At 41.7% G+C, this 18,657-nt stretch overlaps 1 protein-coding gene across 4 annotated transcripts in view; it reads left to right on the top strand.

Moving 5' to 3' along the window:
- Positions 1–18,657, top strand: part of LOC124619874 (lipase 1-like) — a 219,889-nt gene that overhangs the window by 79,494 nt on the left and 121,738 nt on the right. For 3 of the 4 annotated variants that reach the window (XM_047146497.1, XM_047146495.1, XM_047146494.1), the window contains exon 2: positions 16,400–16,589. In XM_047146497.1, the coding sequence (XP_047002453.1) occupies positions 16,400–16,589 (190 nt within the window). Of the gene's footprint in view, positions 1–443; positions 590–16,399; positions 16,590–18,657 lie in introns of those variants that run through there. The other variant, XM_047146496.1, reaches the window with a different exon arrangement.

Genomic DNA, 18,657 nt, shown 5'->3' with positions numbered 1-18,657 from the left:
AAAAAAGTGCTTTGCTAAACAGCTGCTTGCATAAGGGCCAGAGGTGGACCAATTCAGTTTATGAAGCTCTTTCTCTTGAATAAATGTCGTCCATCTTAGCTGACAGTAAGTGGTAAAAATGGAAACGAGCGTTTGGCGTCAGTGGCCGGGAGGCCCCTTACAGAGCAGGTCCAGCCGCGTTGGTACAGGTCTTATTACATTCGACGCCACATTGGGCGACCTGCGCGCCGGATGGGGATGAAATGATGATGAAGACAACACACCAACCAGTCCCTGAGCGGGGAAAATCCCCGACCCAGCCGGGAATCGAACCCGGGCTCCTTAGGACGGCAGTCCGTCCCGCTGACCATTCAGCTGATTTTTTTTTTTTTTTTTTTTTTTTTTTTTTTTTTTTTTTTTTTTTTTTTTTTGTCGTTGCGGACGTCACATGATATCTGTTAAAGTTCGTTTGTTGATCCTTCCACTCAGTTTTTTTTATTACAGAGGCCAACCAGCTCTCTGACCGGACACGCTGAGCTACTGTGCCGGCTGCTATCGGGGCGGGCACGATGAGTCGTGAGAGCGTCTGACTGCCATGCAGCGAGCCCAGGTTCGACTACCGGCCAGGCCGGAGATTTCCTCCACACGATTATTTCATTTTTCTCTTGCATAAACCATACAATTTTTCTGAAACTGTAATCATTTGTTCCTCTGCACATGTGCGTCACGCCTCCCGATTTCCGTCCCATTCGAATAATACCCTCGGGGTGCGGCGTGTGTGACAGTCCTGCACCCCGCCATAACCATCGCTTTTCCATTTGGTTTTAAGTCGTAGTAAGTACCCACTGTTACTACTTGCAGTATGGGCTGGATCCTCCAACCAGCTCGGGATTTTGACGATCTAACGCACCAACGAGACGAATTTAGTACAATATCCCTCAGGAGGACATCAATCAGTGCTTTGCTGAATAGCTGATTGCATGAGGGCCTGAGGTGGATCAACGCGTTATTAACTCCCTCAATTTCTCCTGAATAAATGTCGGCTTTCTTAGCTGACAATGAGTCAGGGTCTCTGAAGAAATAATCAGTACGAAGATCGCCTGTGAGCGAATGGAACATGGAAAGCTACTGTCGATGGAGAATCGGTGCCCTCAGCTCATCCCCGTAACTCTTCCCGAACAGTTAAACGATTCTCCATCAGAAGCAGCTGAGCACGTCTCCAGGAAGAGTGCAGTAGGAAAGCCTAAGTGACTCTGCAAATACTCGACCCGTCGGCCTTGGCTTCAAGTTCATACTTAGCGAAGGGCACTGATTCTGCTGAATCACGTGTTTGCGTCGGAGCAAAGCAATTACTATGAATTTCAACCAGTCTATAGCTACCACAAACGTCAAGGAAAATAATTACATTAATTTTTCCACTGTAGACCGATAGTAAGATTGCAACGTGAAATGTTTACGGTCTGCGAGTGAAAGACTTTTACTTTTAGTTCAAAATGCATTTACCTTTTGCGTAGTGCCTTTTAGGTTAATGCAGTTTGTCAGCCATTTTTATAGCGAGTAGATAATATCTTTGACGGGCGATTATGAAAGGAAGTACCCATCTATAGCTGTAATAACTTCTTCTTAAGCGGGAGAGGAAGGACGAAAGATTCGATGAATAGCGTGCTTATGCCAACAAATCACATTTCAAATTCTTTATTTTTCCCATCCCCAAATCACCTTTGCGGATAAACGCATTAACGTGATGGAACATTGTTTTGTTTTTCCTTTTCCATCGAAGCATCTTCTTACGTATTTGTCCATCCTATTGATCCAGAAGACTTGCGAAAAATATACCAATTATTGTTGCACTACATGCAAGATAAACAGTAAAAGGGATCCCATAAGCATCCGCAGAACACTTGCGGGGATAAAACCAACTTGGTCTTTCCTGGTGTGTGGACAACAGCTGGTGCTCCCTGCTTTGATCACTGTTTCGTTTCAGGAGTGATTTGGTGGACCCGTGTCTTACCCACAGTATCAATCAGACGCACATGACCAGCATTCTCATTGGTGAGATATTTCTTTTGCTTTCTGCTGGTGTTCAAAAAATGCGTCTCCAAACTCTCAGAAAGGTTTCTCCCACAGTAACAGTCACCAGCTACAATGTCTTGGAAAACTGGCGGAATTTTATTGGCAAAATATTTTTCGAGGTGTAATTTTCGGCTTCAGGCGACCATGTCTGAAACATTAAGCCGAGGTATAGTGTGATTTTTACAGTAGTATAAATTATTTGTCGTGGGCTGTGGAATATCTGAGGAGAAAAGAGTCGCTCACTGTATTGACCACTATCATTGCAGGTGTACCTCTAGGCTCTGGCCTTTCTTCTATCCTTTTTGTCCTCTACGCCGCCGATATTCTTAAAGCACCTCCTCCTCTTCACGTCCTTCTGTGTGCCCGATGACATCACTGTCCTAGCCGTTCACACTGCACTCTACGAAACCTAACGATCCCTTCAGCTCTGTCTTGACCAGTTTATCTCCTGGTGTATCCAACGGCCCTTCCAGATGCGAAAATTTTTTGTTAGTGCCTACCTACATAGTGAGAAATTATCATTGTAGTAAAATAAAAGAAATCAGAGCTCGCACGGAAAGATTTTAATATTCGTTTTCTCCACCCTGTTCGAGAGCGGAACGGTAGAGAGATAACTTGAACGTCGTTCGATTGACCCTCAGTTAGGTACTACATTGACGATTTATTTCGTCATAAAATACGCCTGGAGAAATTGAAGAATCACAGGTACTACATTGTAAATTGCAGAGTTGTCACGTAGATGTAGATATAGAAAACAAACCCTTCCAAAGTCCAGGCAATAATTATAGGATGACCCACCTTTAACACCCACCCTCATGGCTTCCACCTAATTAAACTGGGACGCAAACATTAAGGACGAAAGTAACTTTCGCATGATGTGGCACTGCCAAATAACATACCTCGATGGAACATGGACCGTGCACAGAAAGAACTGCTACAGTGTAGTAAGAAGGTAACAGAAAGAAATGCGCAATGAGACGAACAGAAATGACGTTTTTATTCAAAGACAATAATTCACTGAGGTTACTGTGATTTATGATGGTCTCCTGAACATTACAAATGGCGGGACATGGTTTTTAGTAGGGTGTGTGATCACCACGGACGGCAGTGTGTGACAAGACTAGTAAGGAGTTCTTGTTGTGGAGTGTCTCATTCCTCCACCAGAGCGCTTGACAACTGACGGACAGTCATTTCAGCATGTAGACGTGCTAAAATATGTCTCCCACCTCATCCCACACGCGCTCCATGGGATTTAATCATACCGTAGTACCACTGACGTTAATATGAACCAATTTAAACCGTTTGCGTGTTTCTTGAATGTAATATTTATGAAAACAGAATAATGGCTGTTGAAGTGAACAGCCGTTATACACCTGGCCGCGCGGTCTCAGGCGCCTTGCCACGGAGAGCGCCCCCCCTCCCCCCCTCGGAGGTTGACTCCACCCTCGGGCACTGGCGTGTGTGCTGTCCATAGCGTAAGTTAGTATAAGTTAGATTAAGTAGTATGTAAGCCTAGGTACCGATGCCCTCAGCAGTTTGGTCCCGTAGAAACTTACCACAAATTTCCAAAACACTTGCAACAATGAAAATATTCTCACAATCTGCGACATTGTCGCGAAAAAACAGTGACCCGTATATGTAATAAGTTTCCTTTAATTTACGTCTATGGTCGCAAACTTTTTGTTAACAGATTACCGGTTTCGGTCTGTAATGACCATCATCAGATCTGCAGCAAAAATGGGAAAAACATAAATACACTCGCAGATTGTCTACAGCTTGTTTAGACCATAATGAAAAGTACTACTGACATACACATGCGTTTGTGCGCTTTAAGTATGAAAAGGTATACCCGTTTTATAAAAACAAAGTCCTACTGTACTGCAGCCATAGTGGCATCGTCAAATGTTAAATGCAAAATCAGCACCAGAATCGTCAAGCATATATAAATAACATCATATGCACGAGTCATGTTGTCAGTAGCACTACAAAACAAGCTGCCGTACAGTAGTGTGCAGCACTTTCATTGTGGCTTCTTTAGCGATTTGTTTTACAGTTTTTGATATTATTCTGCGCACAATCAAAGGTGTTTATTACTTATATCATTATCTAGAATATTGGCACTTGAGCATATGCCAACTACTGTCTCTTAACTCTTCCTCTTTTTAACAATCTGACTTTTGTCGTGCTCTGTTTCATCGCTTTCTGTTACTGTATTGTCTTTTATACGTTATAAACTCATTACAGACTTCAACTATTGTATCCCACTTTATTTTCACTGTTTCAATTAATTAGTGACGACTAGTGTATGCGAACATTAGCGACATCTCGTGAACTTACAACACAAACATCTTGTGGCTACTGTGCGGCAGCTTGTTTTAAACATTAGTGCTACTGACAACAAAACTCGTGCATATGATGTTATTTATACGTATTTGACGATGCTGGTGCTGATTCCGCATTTAACATTTGACGATGCCGCTATGACTGCAGTACATTAGGACTTTGTTTTTATGAAACAGGTATGCCTCTTCATACTTAAAGCAGACAAATGTGTATATTGTCAGTACTACTTTTCATTATGGTCTATGTATTGTTTTTAAGCTGTAGACAATCTGCAAGTGTATTTATGTTTTTCCCATTTTTGCTGCAGATCTGATGATGGTCATTAAAGACCGAAACCGGTAAACTGTTAACAAAAACTTTGCGACCATAGACGTAAATTAAAGAAAACTTAATGAAAATATTACTTCCAATTTTTCTACCCATTGTTAGGGTTTCTTGTCTCAGCTTTTGTTGTGCCTTTCCTAGCACCACTAGTATCAATTTGACCCCATAAGCACATCGGAAATATATATCTCCCTTGTTTTCAAAGCTATTATTTTTTAAACATATGACTGTCTCTGTAAGAGCCAATTGTATCAAGTGACGTTTCGTTCAGTTTGAAATTTACAAGACGTTAAATTTTATTCATGTTTTTTTTTTTTTTTTTTTTTTTTTTGCGCTGACTATTTGTACCACTGCAGTCAATATGACCCGAATTTTAGAATGTAACAGTTATGAAAAGAGAGTGATGACGCTTACTTTGAGCAGCTGTAATGTATGTCGTTTTTTTTGGTTAGTTCATTAAAGTATTGCCAATATATCCATCGTAAATTACTTGATGTATGTATGACTCAAGTGGTACTCAGTGAAACAAAAATATCTTGGTAGTAACAGGGTTAAGTTGAGGGAACGGGTGGGGCACCCATTCGCCGAATATTCTCTCGTTCAAAGGGCTCCTCCACGTGGGCTATTCCATGTGGTATCGCAAAGTCATCTATAAAAAATGAAGTCAGGGCTGAATGCGCAACTGTAAAGACGCGCAAGAGGAAGGAGCACAGTATCACAATGGCCCGACTGATGAGTGTTCCGTGTTCGAAGATTTAGAGGCTCGTAAACCCGTGCAACATTATGTCACCCCACACCATGACACCTGGACCAGCAAAACGACCATGTTCGACAATGCTGGGCGTACCCTGATATAACGAGAGGTGGGAACACGTAACCAACCAAGGAACATCGTCGAATGTGATCGTATTGGTGGTCCAATAGTTATGGTGTGGGAGGCATAATGTTGCATTACCATACTGATCTCCAGATCTCTGAACACAAAACTCTCACTGTACAACGTTATTGTGACGCTGAACTTCATCCCCTCGTTAGTACTTTCAGGAGTGCACTCGGCTCTGATTTCATTTTCATGGATGACAATGAGTGACCACATTGAACAGCGCAGGTGGTGGAGCTCTTGGGACGAGAGGATATTCGGCTAGTGGACTGCTCTGTCCGTTCCCCTGACTTAGATCCCATCGAGCACATGTGGATTGTGTTGGAGAGACGTACTGCAACACGTCTACATGCACCACAGACCATCTGGCAGTTGTCAGCTGTGCTGGTAAAGGAATGGAACGCCCTGCCACAATAACTCCTTACCAACCTTGTGGCCAGCATGGGAACAATCTGCAGAGCATGCAATACCGTCCATGGTGAGTGTGCACAGTAATAAGAACCGTGTCCCACTTTTTGTATGTAAAGGGGACGATCACAAACCTCTGTGACTTAAGTGTAATCGTTGTCTTTCAATAAAACTGCCATTTCTGTTAGTCTCATGGAGTATTTCTTTCAGTTATCTTCAGTACTATGCAGCAGCAGTTCTTTCTGTATACCGTCCAAGTTCCCTTGAGGCATTTTACTTTTGCTGTGATACAATGTGTGAAATTACTTTCATCCTTACATTCTGTACACCAGTGTATTTATGACTGCCCTAGCAGGGGGACAAGCTATGTTCTAGCGAATTTTGTTAGTGCAGTTTGCCTACATCAGGATCGTGTATGCACTCAGGGGCAGACCTGTTGTTCTCCTTTGATTGACAGGTACTTAACCTATTGCTCTGCTAGGTGGTTTTCCATGTCACTGCACTTAATCCATTATCACCTCAGCCGACTGCCACGCCCCCTTACCAACCCATGTTGGTGGGCTAACATGTACTAATGTGTACTATCATGTACTAACTTGCACAGCACACGACCTCATCCAAGATGGCGGCTGTGATGTCAGTTGATGGCGCTTGCATCAATAGGTTAAGTGCCTGTCAATCAAAAGGAAATGGGAGTGACATGTAAAAGCACTTAACATAACAAAGTGTACCTGTAGCAGCGAAGGGAGGGGGGGAGGGGGTTGAGGGAGGTGGAGGGGGGTGATAATAGGTTAAGTGCAGTGATATGGAAAATCACTTAGCAGAACAGTAGGTTAAGTACCTGTCAATCAAAGGAGAACAATAGGTCTGCCCCTGAGTGCATACCTGCCCCTGATGTAGGCAAATTCCACTAACAAAATTCGCCAGAACATAGCTTGTCCCCTTACTTGCCCTATCAAATGAAACAACACTAAATACCTTGGACTAACCTTTGGTTGTAAACTAACATGGAAACTCAACCTATTAAACATCGAACAGATCACTCACAATAGACAAAAAGGACTAAAACTACCAATTGACTGGACATGGGGATTTCATCCTTGTACCATTTCCCACATCTACATAGTCTTGCTTTGATCTATCCACTTTAATGCCAATATGGTCTGGATGTCTGCTCCACCCAGTTTCTAGCATTCCCTCAAAATCCTTGAATGCTATGCTCTTTATCATGCTTATTCATCTATTTATCCAGCCCCTCTCAAATTCTTTAGCACTCATCGAATTCTCGTCTCTCTTCATCGACAATGAACATGTTTATACATTCTATACATTCAAAAATTTGGCTGCAGCAAAGCTGTCGTTTCCCCCAGTTATGACTCCTCCCATGCCACCAAGCCAGTATTAACACATCGTACTGACCCACACACCCTCCATATTTTCTCCCCGAAACAACTTCTGCAGCCTCCCCCTCTACAATAACGGATTTATACATAATATTCATTTTTCTCGAAGTGTCTCACCTACTACTCCCCATACTTTCCCACTTCAGCGGTTCTTCCTCCTTTCCCCCCCTACTCTTTCCTTTTCTCTTCATGACCATGACCTGCCTCCAGCCTACTCACTCATATCCCGAACGCTCACATACGAAGCCACCAGTTTCGTTTCCCCTCACACCTCATAACACCTCTTCTAGTGTCAACTTACCCTTTCCTTTATTGTAATCAACCGGTTCGTCCTATTATAAAAACAGCCATAAAATACACAAAAAGTGTTAGTAAAAACTGTATAGCAGTCATCTGAATAGTTAAAAAAATTATTATTTTAGTATTTTAAAACCATACTTGTATATTTCATAATGTTCTCCACTGAAGAGCGGCAAGCTGACAGCTGATGACATATTAAAATGAAAGGAAAAAACTGAAGGGATTGTTGCGTCTCAATCAAATAATATTTAAAATTACGATAACTGATGAGAAATTATTTCTTGGGATGGGTATGTATACCCAGTGAATGGGATGCAGCAGGTGTAACTTAAATCTGCGTCATCGCATGTACTGTTGCTCACTGATTGTTATCTCTTAGAAGAAGAGGAAAATTATTAACTTCATTGTATCTTATATTTTAGTGAGTATTACAAAAGTCACCGACCTATCATGGATGCACCAGAACAAAACGAAGGCACCACGAACGCTTCTGAGTTCACAAAACGGTCAGACCAATAGACGGTCTCATACTCAATACCTTGGGCGAAAATTGCTAAGTTCGAGTCCTTATAGGGTTGGCATTTCTAATATTACTAATTTTTCTAGAAGAAACTATTGGCCAATACTTAATGAACTGGTAACATATAATTTTATGTTTGTCAAAATAAAAGGCAAAATATACTGTAACACTTGCAGAAATGATACTTACTGACAGTCTGTTATTAATTAAAACGATTGATAACAATTTACTTTGAAGAAAAAAAAAAGCATCTTAGAATAAGATTCTTACTTTATGCAGCTCCTCTGCGTCTTCATTCGAACCAATAAAAATGCTTCATTGTAACATAAATCATTAACAGTGCTGATGAAGGATAATAAAATACTATTGGGTATTCTGTAGATCAGCCTTTGGCAAATGTGATTATACGAACATGGGCGCCAGCATATCCCCGCCCCCATCATCCTGAGTACCTTCCAGATGAAATGTAACAGCCCATTAAGACCGGCTTAAAACGAACATTTTCTAATCTAATTCAGGATCGCACATCGAAACAAAATATGTGATTTGTCTGAAAACATTATAGCTACAAAACTATTACATTGCAATTACCTTAATGTATTGAAGATATGTAAATGAAGGGAACTTTTTTTTATGAAGATAGCCTCTAGTAATTAATAAAATATGAAAATGCATTATTGTAATTTTGTATTCGAGAAGTTATACACAAATAAAATAACGGACACAAACTAATACAGAATTGTACTTGTTCTTCTGGAACAAACATACGTTTATATATGTATTTTCAGTTTTTATATGTTAATTTTAATTGTTACTTAATCAAAAAATCGTTATAAACAATGCCAAGGATTGTTTGGGATTGTTTAGATTATATAGATACAGGGGCAGCCATATTGGCATAAGGAGTTAGTACTTTGTGTGTGTTTGGACAGAAAGCATGTAGCTTGTTGAGCAAGATTCATTTCATTGGTGTAAGTATGTTACTACTTATTTCAGCTTTGTCAAGATGCTTTTATTTACTTCGAGATCGTATTAAATATTCATCTGAAACATTATACTGGATTAAATATTCATTTAACTTTATAGTTAAATTTTACAGTAGCTATTATCCAGGACTTCAGCTCGGACAGATTGTCTGCAATGATGAGTACACAAACCCCAATATAAAAGTCAAACTTATTCATAGATACGTTTTACAGACTAACATGCATATACCAGCCCTGTCTTTTGACCTTGTGACATTAACACTGTCTATAATAACCCTCGCAATACCAAGGGAGCGAAGGGGGTGGGGTACTTTGTGCGTACCTTTTGAAAATATTGTAATGTAGTCAGTTACTTTATATTTTGAAATCTTGAAAAAAATATTTATTATTGCTAATGATTTCTTCTACCCGATTCCATAAATGTTTTAAATTTTTCAGTTAAATTTAACCCAACAATTTAAGTGTCAGTAGCAGACGTCACTTTCCATAGTGAATGTCACCTGTATAAATAAAAAATGTTTAGTTCGTTTTGAAAAACATGTATCTCCGAAAATTCTTGAGCAATTACTTTGATATTTTGACACAATATTGTATTATAATACAGGTGCATTCTGCAACATTCCATTATCATACAGGCGTGTTTTTAGGAACATATATCTGCGTGTGTGTCTCACTTTTCTGTAACAACATTTCTCTATTATTTAATTTATAAAAATAGTATATTACATATATTGAAAAAATAGGTATGTAAAAACACATATATATTCCAAGGCAACGTTGTGTCAAAATTGCAATGTATTCGGTCAAAAGCTTTCAGAGATTTGCAGTTGGGAACATTTACAGTTTCAATATAAATACAAATGTAAATGTTCATCTCTTCAGAATCAGGAATCTCTGAAAGTTCTTCGCAGATTGCATTGAAATTTTGACATAACACTGCTTCAAATACTCATGTGTTTCTATATACCTACTGAAATGCCATCTATATGTTATGTATATGTAATAGAAGGGGGAACGTTATGAAAATGTAATTGTTGGTTTGTTCAAAATAATTAGTCTCCAGAAGTCCTCCACTGATTGCTTTGAAATTTTGACTCAACGTTGACTTCTAATATGTTTGCGCTCTAGGTACCTAATTCTTTAACATATGTATATTTTAATACATGTAATATATAAATATACGTATATATGTAAAGGAAAAACATTATTACATAAAATCTCAAAATGAACCTTTCCGATTTAGTACAAATTTTTACATGTATTAAAATATACATATGTTGAAGAATTAGGCATATATATATATATTGGAATGTTGTTAGCAGACAGAAAAATTGTATTTATGGTGTATTGGTTTATGATTAGAATACAACTAAAAAAGTGAATTTGCAATAACAATAAACAAGACTCAAGGTCAGAGAGATGGGGAGATGAGATGGACAAAGGGGTGGGAGGAAATGTACATAAAAAACGTGAAGGAGGAGGTGGACAGAGAGGGGAGACTGGAAGAGATGGAGAGAGAGAGAGGGGGGAGAAGGAGATGGTCGGAGAAAGGGAGTAGGGAGTGGTGGACTGACAAAGGGGAAGAGGGGGCAGAAGGAGATGGGGAGAGAAGAGGGGACGAGAAGATGGACAGAGAGACTGTATGAAGGTGATGGTCAGAGAGAGGTGGGAAAGAGGAGGAGATGGACAAAGAAAGGGATCGAGGTAGATGGAAAGAGACAGGGAAGAAAAGGACATCAGGACGTATATCTAATTCCCATATTTATTAGAGATGTGTCCTTTCTCTTTCGTTTGTTTCTCATTTAAGCAGACTGAGCCACAGCGAAGTGTGACTGGGTATAGATATTTTCACGTTCAGGACTTTGCTTACACATTAATATCTCTTTAAAAAGTTTGTTGAACGTAGTCATTAATAATTAACGACATTTATTTTTTAGTGTGGGTATAAAGCCCACGTTACTGAAAATGCTCTGATGTTGCTAAGAATGCGCTAAAAGATATTTTCATGTTCTGGATCCTAGTAACAATCAATACGTTTTAGATAATGTGTTGTTAATGTAATTCAACAACAGTCAACGAATTTAGTACATGTTAATTTTTTTATGGTGGGAATAAGTCCGCCCGCTCCTCCTTGGCAGTACGCGTTATGAAAAACTCGTTGGCATCGTTATGATTAAAGTCGCGTGTATGGTAATAAGACAGAACTAGTGAGAAGAAAATTTCCAAGAAGGAGCTCAGATCCTCAAAACGAAAATCTAAAGAATCCTTACGCTTCAACCCACTGTGCCAAGTACTTTACTTGTTATTGAAACACGAAGTGGACTTCAGTATTTGCTTTGTAACAGAAGATTATCAGCTTCGAAAGTTGCTGATCACACATTATGGGTTTTGCTCTCGTTTGTGACTCCTCATTGTAACTTTATAGGAAGAAATTCATGCGATGCATAATGGTGCTGCTATGAACTAAGCTGTCAGATAGCTTCTAAAATAGCTAAAGTAGCGCGTATTTTCAGTGATGGAAGGAATTTTTCAAATGGCTCTGAGCACTGTGGGACTTAACTCCTAAGGTCATCAGTCCCCTAGAACTTAGAACTACTTAAACCCAACTAACCTAAGGACATCACACACATCCATACCCGAGGCAGGATTCGAACCTGCGACTGTAGCGGTCGCGCGGTTCCAGACTGTAGCGCCTAGAACCGCTCGGCCACACCCGCCGGCGATGGAAGGAATGCTTTGTGACTCTCTCATAAATATCAAGTCCAGCGTAAATTCCTGTTTTTGAAACAATTGATGTTACGGTTTGCAGAGGTACTGAAGAAATGGCGAACGCCGTGGAAGCGCAGTGGTTCCTCCTCTAAAAATTGTTCCCAGCTTTACTAACGTCTACTGGAAGTCAGAACCAGCTCTTATTGGGAGTGACATGAAAGGTTTTGTGCGGGATAGCTTCTATGAGCGAAACGCACCTGTTTTGTTCATCTCAATTTTGACACTTTTTTTAGACAAGCCTTTAGTGAGAGCTGAGGAATTTCATTGAATATGCTAGGTCAGTATTAATTAAAACATCGATAATTCTTGTAATACTTTACCTGCATAATATCAACCTTCAGCTCCATGACTGTCTGTAAATCACAATAACATTTTGTTTGACTTTAATTTTTGGCATTTTTATAGAGATTTTAGTTTTTGCATATTTTGAGCTCTTCTATCCCCTTTTCAGCTCTCGTCAGTCAATACATTACAAACATGATTTGTGTGCAAACAGAACCAGCTGTTTTTCATGGGCTCCTAATGTCATCTCCGGCCATCCTGATTTAGGTTTTCCGTGATTTCCCTAAATCGCTTCAGGCAAATGCCGGGATGGTTCCTTTGAAAGGGCACGGCCGATTTCCTTCCACATCCTTCCCTCACCCGAGCTTGCGCTCCGTCTCTAATGACCTCGTTGTCGACGGGACGTTAAACACTAATCTCCTCCTCCTCCTCCTAATGTCATTTGGATGCACTGAATTATCCGTATATAAGGGTAGTCAACTGAAAACCGAACACTCGCTACAACGAGACCATGGCATAGTCCCATTCAAAAGTAATCACCATGCATGTTAATACATCGCACTGAGAGACGAGACGATCAATTCCTATTTCGTATAATGCCGTCGGCCGCTGATGGATCCGAAATCACATCCACTCTTGCACTCCCTCGTCCGACTACAACCGACGTCCATGCATGTCTTTCTCTAGGTCGCCAAAGATGTGAAAACCACATGGCGAGAGATCCAGACTATATGGAGGACGCTGTACTATTTCCCAAAATAAACCGCTTTAGTGCAGCCTTCATCCGATCGGCAGTGTGGGGGTGGGCTTTATCGCGCAACAGGGTGATTCCATCCACAGCACTCCTGGGCGTTTTCACTTTGTGGAGCGTCGCAGGTTCTGCAAAGTGTCTTCATAGCGCTGCGCATTGATTGTGGTTCCTCGCTCGAGGAACTCGATGAGTAGAGGGACCTGCAGTCGAGAAAGGTCATGGTAACCTTACCGGAACTTGTGTGAATGCCTTTGGATTTCTTGGGCTAGGAAGAGGCTGGATGTTTCTACTGTTGGCTTTGCCGTTTTCCCTCGGGCTGTCGGAATGCTGTTGGACAGAATCATCCTGTTGCACTATAACGCTCGTCTCCATCCTGCCAACATGACGAAGGCTACACTTTTGATTGGTAAACATTGCATCATCCTCCGTACAGCGTGGATCTTTCACCACATGGTTTTCACATCTTTGACAACCTGAAGAAAGACATACATGGAAATCAGTTTTAACCGGACGAGGAAGTTTGTGGATCCATCAGCGGACGACCGCGTACTACGAAACACAAATTGGTCATCTCGTCTCCCAGTGGGATGAAAGTCTTAACGGGTGTGGTGATTACTTTTGAATGGAACCGTTCCACGGACCGTTGTGGCGGGTGTTCGGTTTTCGTTTGACTGCCCCTCGTAATTCTCTACTAGCATAACTTAAAAATATGCGAACTTAATTTCACTCATCAGACGTGTCGTTATTCTGATGTAGGGCTTGTTTGACGTCATGGGAATAACGTCACATGCCTCTGGAATAAAAATCTCATCTTCAGCTGAAGGTGGATGTTTCCAGAATGAAATTTTCACTCTGCAGCAGTGCGTGCACTGATATGAAACTTCCTAGCAGATTAAAACTGTGTGCCGGACCGAGACTCGAACTCGGGAGCTTTGCCTTTCGCGGGCAAGTGCTCTACCATCTGAGCTACCCAAGCACGACTCACGCCCCGTCTTCACAGCTTTACTTCTGCCAGTATCTCGTCTCCTACAGTTTCAACCTGCCAGGAAGTTTCATATCAGCGCACACTCCGCTGCAGAGTGAAAATTTCATTCTGGATTCAGCAAAGTCTTTGTTCGTTATTTATAAAGCTGAAAGCGTTATAAACCTGAAATGAAGCTGTGGACATGCACCCTTGAAGGGAAACGCAATCAACCAAGGTAAGTGAGCTAACAGGAGTTGTAGTTTTGGGATTCTACGTTACTGATGTTGTTCATAAGCTCACCGAAAAAAAAAAAGAAAAATAAGAAAAATTAGTCACTTTCAGAGAAATAATGACAAGCATTATTAAATACTCTGTAATTCTGCCCCTGGACTTGATAACCGCTTGGATTCGGTTAGCAGGTCATTCCACCATGTTGTGCAGGTACGTAACATCCAGGTTAAACCATTCGCTGAGGATTTGATCGCGCATTTCGACCAAATTGAAGTAATGCAGTGTTCGGCGGTTTACCAGCTGTTCCAATATGTTCCACAGGTTTTCTGTCTGGTCCATGTCACGTGATGTTGCAAGCTAGTCGAGATAAAATAGGATGGGAGAATGCTCAGAAAACCAGCCACATTTTTCTCTAGCCTGATGAACTCTGCTGTTGTCGTCTTTATGTGCCTATGTCAGCAATGGCCTCTTGTGAGATGACGGAGTCCAAATGTTCATTGCACGCAGTTTCCGTCGCAACGTTCTCTCGCTAACATGTTGGGGTGGACCTGCCTGCAGCAGTTGCTGTTGGGTTTGGAAGCGATTTTGTTTGAAAAGCAGTGAAACGTGTCTCCGATCTCTCTCTGTCAATATCTTTTTCTGACTACAATTCTGACGTCGTACTTCGTGGGCGCGTGTGTTAAACCATTTATCGTAAACATGTTGAACAGTCCACCCCGATACACCAACAAATCCAGCAACTTCACACATCACATAGCTATGGGCACGGCCAAACACCATTGCCCCTTGATTACCACTCTATCACTTCGTTACATTTGCCCATGTTTACGTACAATGTCCGTTTGAAACATAAATGTCTCAGTGATCGCTACTTTCTGATGCTCACGTACATCTACATCTACATACATAATCCACGATCCACCATACGGTGCGTGGCGGAGAGTACCTCGTACCACAACTAGCATCTTCTCTCCCTGTTCCACTCCCAAACAGAACGAGGGAAAACTGACTGCCCATATGCCTCTGTACGAGCCCTAATCTCTCTTATCTTTGTGGTCTTTCCGCGAAATGTAAGATGGTGGCAGTAAAATTGTACTGCAGACAGCCTCAAATGCTGGTTCTCTAAATTTCCTCAGTAGCGATTAACGAAAAGAACGCCTCCTTTCCTCTAGATACTCCCACCGGAGTTCCTGAAGCTTTTCCGTAACACTCGCGTGATGAGCAAACCTACCAGTAACAAAGCTAGCAGCCCGCCTCTGAATTGCTTCTATGTCCTCCCTCAATCCGAACTGATAGGGATCCCAAACGCTGGAGCAGTACTCAAGAATAGGTTGTATTAGTGTTTTATAAGCGGTCTCCTTTACAGACAAACCACATCTTCCCAAAATTCTACCAATGGACCGAAGACGACTATCCGCCTTCCCTACAACTACCATTACATGCTTGTCACACTTCATATCGCTCTGCAATGTTACGCCCAAATATTTAATCGACGTGACTGTGTCAAGCGCTACACTACTAATGGAGTATTCAAACATTACAGGATTCTTTTTCCTATTCATCTGCATTAATTTACATTTATCTATATTTAGAGTTAGCTGCCATTATTTACACCAATCACAAATCCTGTCCAAGTCATCTTGTATCCTCCTACAGTCACTCAACGACGACACCTTCCCGTACACCACAGCATCATCAGCAAACAGCCACACATTGCTATCCAACCTATCCAAAAGATCATTTATGTAAGTAGAAAACAACGTACTGGATTCTATTACTTAAGAAGTAGAGGCAGTGTGTGTACGGTTGAGCACGTAGCTCGATCGCTGTGTAGTCTGTAAAGGGTTAACCATTCATCTGTGCGCGTTCACTGGGGTGAATATTTTTTCATCCAGTAAGATTACTAGTTCCTTTTCAAATAAATATCGGTGGACTTCAGCGGGTAAAAATGAATAGTTCCCGCACCGTTCCAGGAAAGGGCAAATGCTCCCTTTTACCCCCTCTGTAACCCCCACCCTGTTGCGGACGCCTTCCAACAAGCTGATGAGAGGTGTCCAGTATATTCTGTAATAGGATGGTTTGTTTCCAATGGTTTGCCCATACATGTTAGGGATGCTACTGTTCTGTTTGCTCTAGCACTGTCTCTTCCCGACGATTCTAAAACTTGGATGTGCGACTGTTTACAGGACGAGATAGCACGCATGGACGGCTACGAGTCGGAGAAGCACCTGGCCAAGACTAGGGACGGCTACCTGCTGACGTTACACCGTGTGAAGAGTCGCGAGGGCCCCGCGAAGAGGCCCCCTCTGCTCTTGCTGCACGGACTGTTTTCTGGGTCCGACGGGTTTGTCCTCGGGGGCCCCGGCCGCTCTGCAGGTACGTCTCCTTCAGAACATAGCGAATCAAGCTCAATACTGCACCTCCTCTTGAATCTTAGAGCTGCCTCGGCGGTCGCTCGTAATTCTTCCCTACCATCTACATCTTCATCTACACGGATACTCTGCAAATCACATTTAAGTGCCTGGCAGAGGGTTCATCGAGCCACCTTCACAATTCTCTGTTATTCCAATCTCGTACAGCGCGCGGAAAGAACGAACACCTATATCTTTCCGTACGAGCTCTGATTTCTCTTATTTTATCATGGTGATCGTTTCTCCCTATGTAGGTCGGTGTCAACAAAATATTTTCGCATTCGGAGGAGACAGCTGGTGATTGGAATTTCGTGAGAAGATTCCGTCGCAACGAAAAACGCCTTTCTTTTAATGACGTCCAGACCAAATCCTGTATCATTTCAGTGACACTCTCTCCCATATTTCGCGATAATACAAAACGTGCTGCCCTTCTTTGAACTTTTACGATGTACTCAGTCAGTCCTATCTGGCAAGGATCAATCTGTGCAGCAGTACTCTAAAAGAGGACGGACAAACGTAGTTTCGGCAGTCTCCTTAGCAGGTTTGTTGCATTTTCTAGGTGTCCTGCCAATAAAATGCAGTCTTTGGTTAGCCTTTCCCGCAGCGTTTTCTATGTGCTCCTTCCAATTTAAGTTGTTCGTAACTGTAATACCTAGCTATTTAGTTGAATTTACGGCTTTTAGATTAGACTGATTTATCGTGTAACCGAAGTTTAACGAATTCCTTTTAGCACTCATGTGGATGACCTCACGCTTTTCGTTATTTAGGGTCAACTGCCAATTTTCGCACCATTCAGATGTCTTTTTAAATCGTTTTGCAGTTTGTTTTGATCTTCTGATGACTTCATTAGCCGATAAACAACAGTGTCATCTGCAAACAACCGAAGACGGCTGCTCAGATTGTCTCCAAAATCGTTTCTGTAGATAAGGAACAGCAAAAGGCCTAAAACACTAACTTGGGGAACACCAGAAATCACTTCTGTTTTACTCGATGACTTTCCGTCAATTACTACGAACTGTGACCTCTCTGACAGGAAATCACAAATACAGTCAGATAACTGAGACGATATTCCAGTCTGGATGCCAGGGCAGCGATATTGGTTGAAGAGATAGTTAGAAGGCCGCCGAAAACGCAGCAATATACAACGTTGAAGGGCTTTTTAATATGCCGGCTTAATAAACCGCTAGATCACAGAATCTGCCAGGTGTTGCGAGGTGAACGTAGAGGTGACAGAATTCCCTCCGAATATTGGAGGCATCTGCGTGGAATCGTGACAGAAAATGAATTTTCGAACACTACACTTCATTCCGTTTGGGCAGCACAGCTTCCGTCTGCAGTAAGAGCAGCTGTGGCAGCGAATGATGGATACGATATACAAGCACTACTCTAACTCGGCAACAGGGTTCATGCGACTGTTGAACCAACAAATTCTCTCACAAGGTAACCTCCCCATCGCACCCCCCTCAGATTTAGTTATAAGTTGGCACAGGGGATAGGCCTTGAAAAACTGAACACAGATCAATCGAGAAAACAGGAAGAAGTTGTGTGGAACTATGAAAAAAACAAGCAAAATATACAGAGTAGTCCTTGTGCAAGATATGCAACATCAAGGATAAAATGAGCACAGGAGCGCCGTGGTCCTGTGGTTAGCGTGAGCAGCTGCGGAACGAGAGGTTCTAGGTTCAAGTCTTCCCTCGAGTGTAAAGTTTACTTTTTTATTTTCAGACAATTATTATCTGTCCGTCCGTCCGTCCCATGGATTTGACGGTCTACACACGGAAAGTTTTGAAAACGTTAAAAACATATGTTTTGACAGAGCAGAGGGAAAACTGTGCGACTGTGAAACTGTTGCATTCATTTGTTGCAGTTTATGTGACAAACTCTTATGTTTTCATCACTTTTTTGGGAGTGATTATCACATTCACAAGAAAACCTAAATCGAGCAAGGTAGAAGAATCTTTTTATCCATTCGCCAAGTGTACAAGTTAGGTGGGTCGACAACCTATTCCTGTCATGTGACGCACATGCCATCA

Source organism: Schistocerca americana, chromosome 6, assembly GCF_021461395.2.
Source record: "Schistocerca americana isolate TAMUIC-IGC-003095 chromosome 6, iqSchAmer2.1, whole genome shotgun sequence".
NCBI lineage: Eukaryota > Metazoa > Arthropoda > Insecta > Orthoptera > Acrididae > Schistocerca > Schistocerca americana.
Note: the sequence above shows the minus strand (reverse complement) of the source record. Positions and strands in the feature narration are given on the sequence as shown.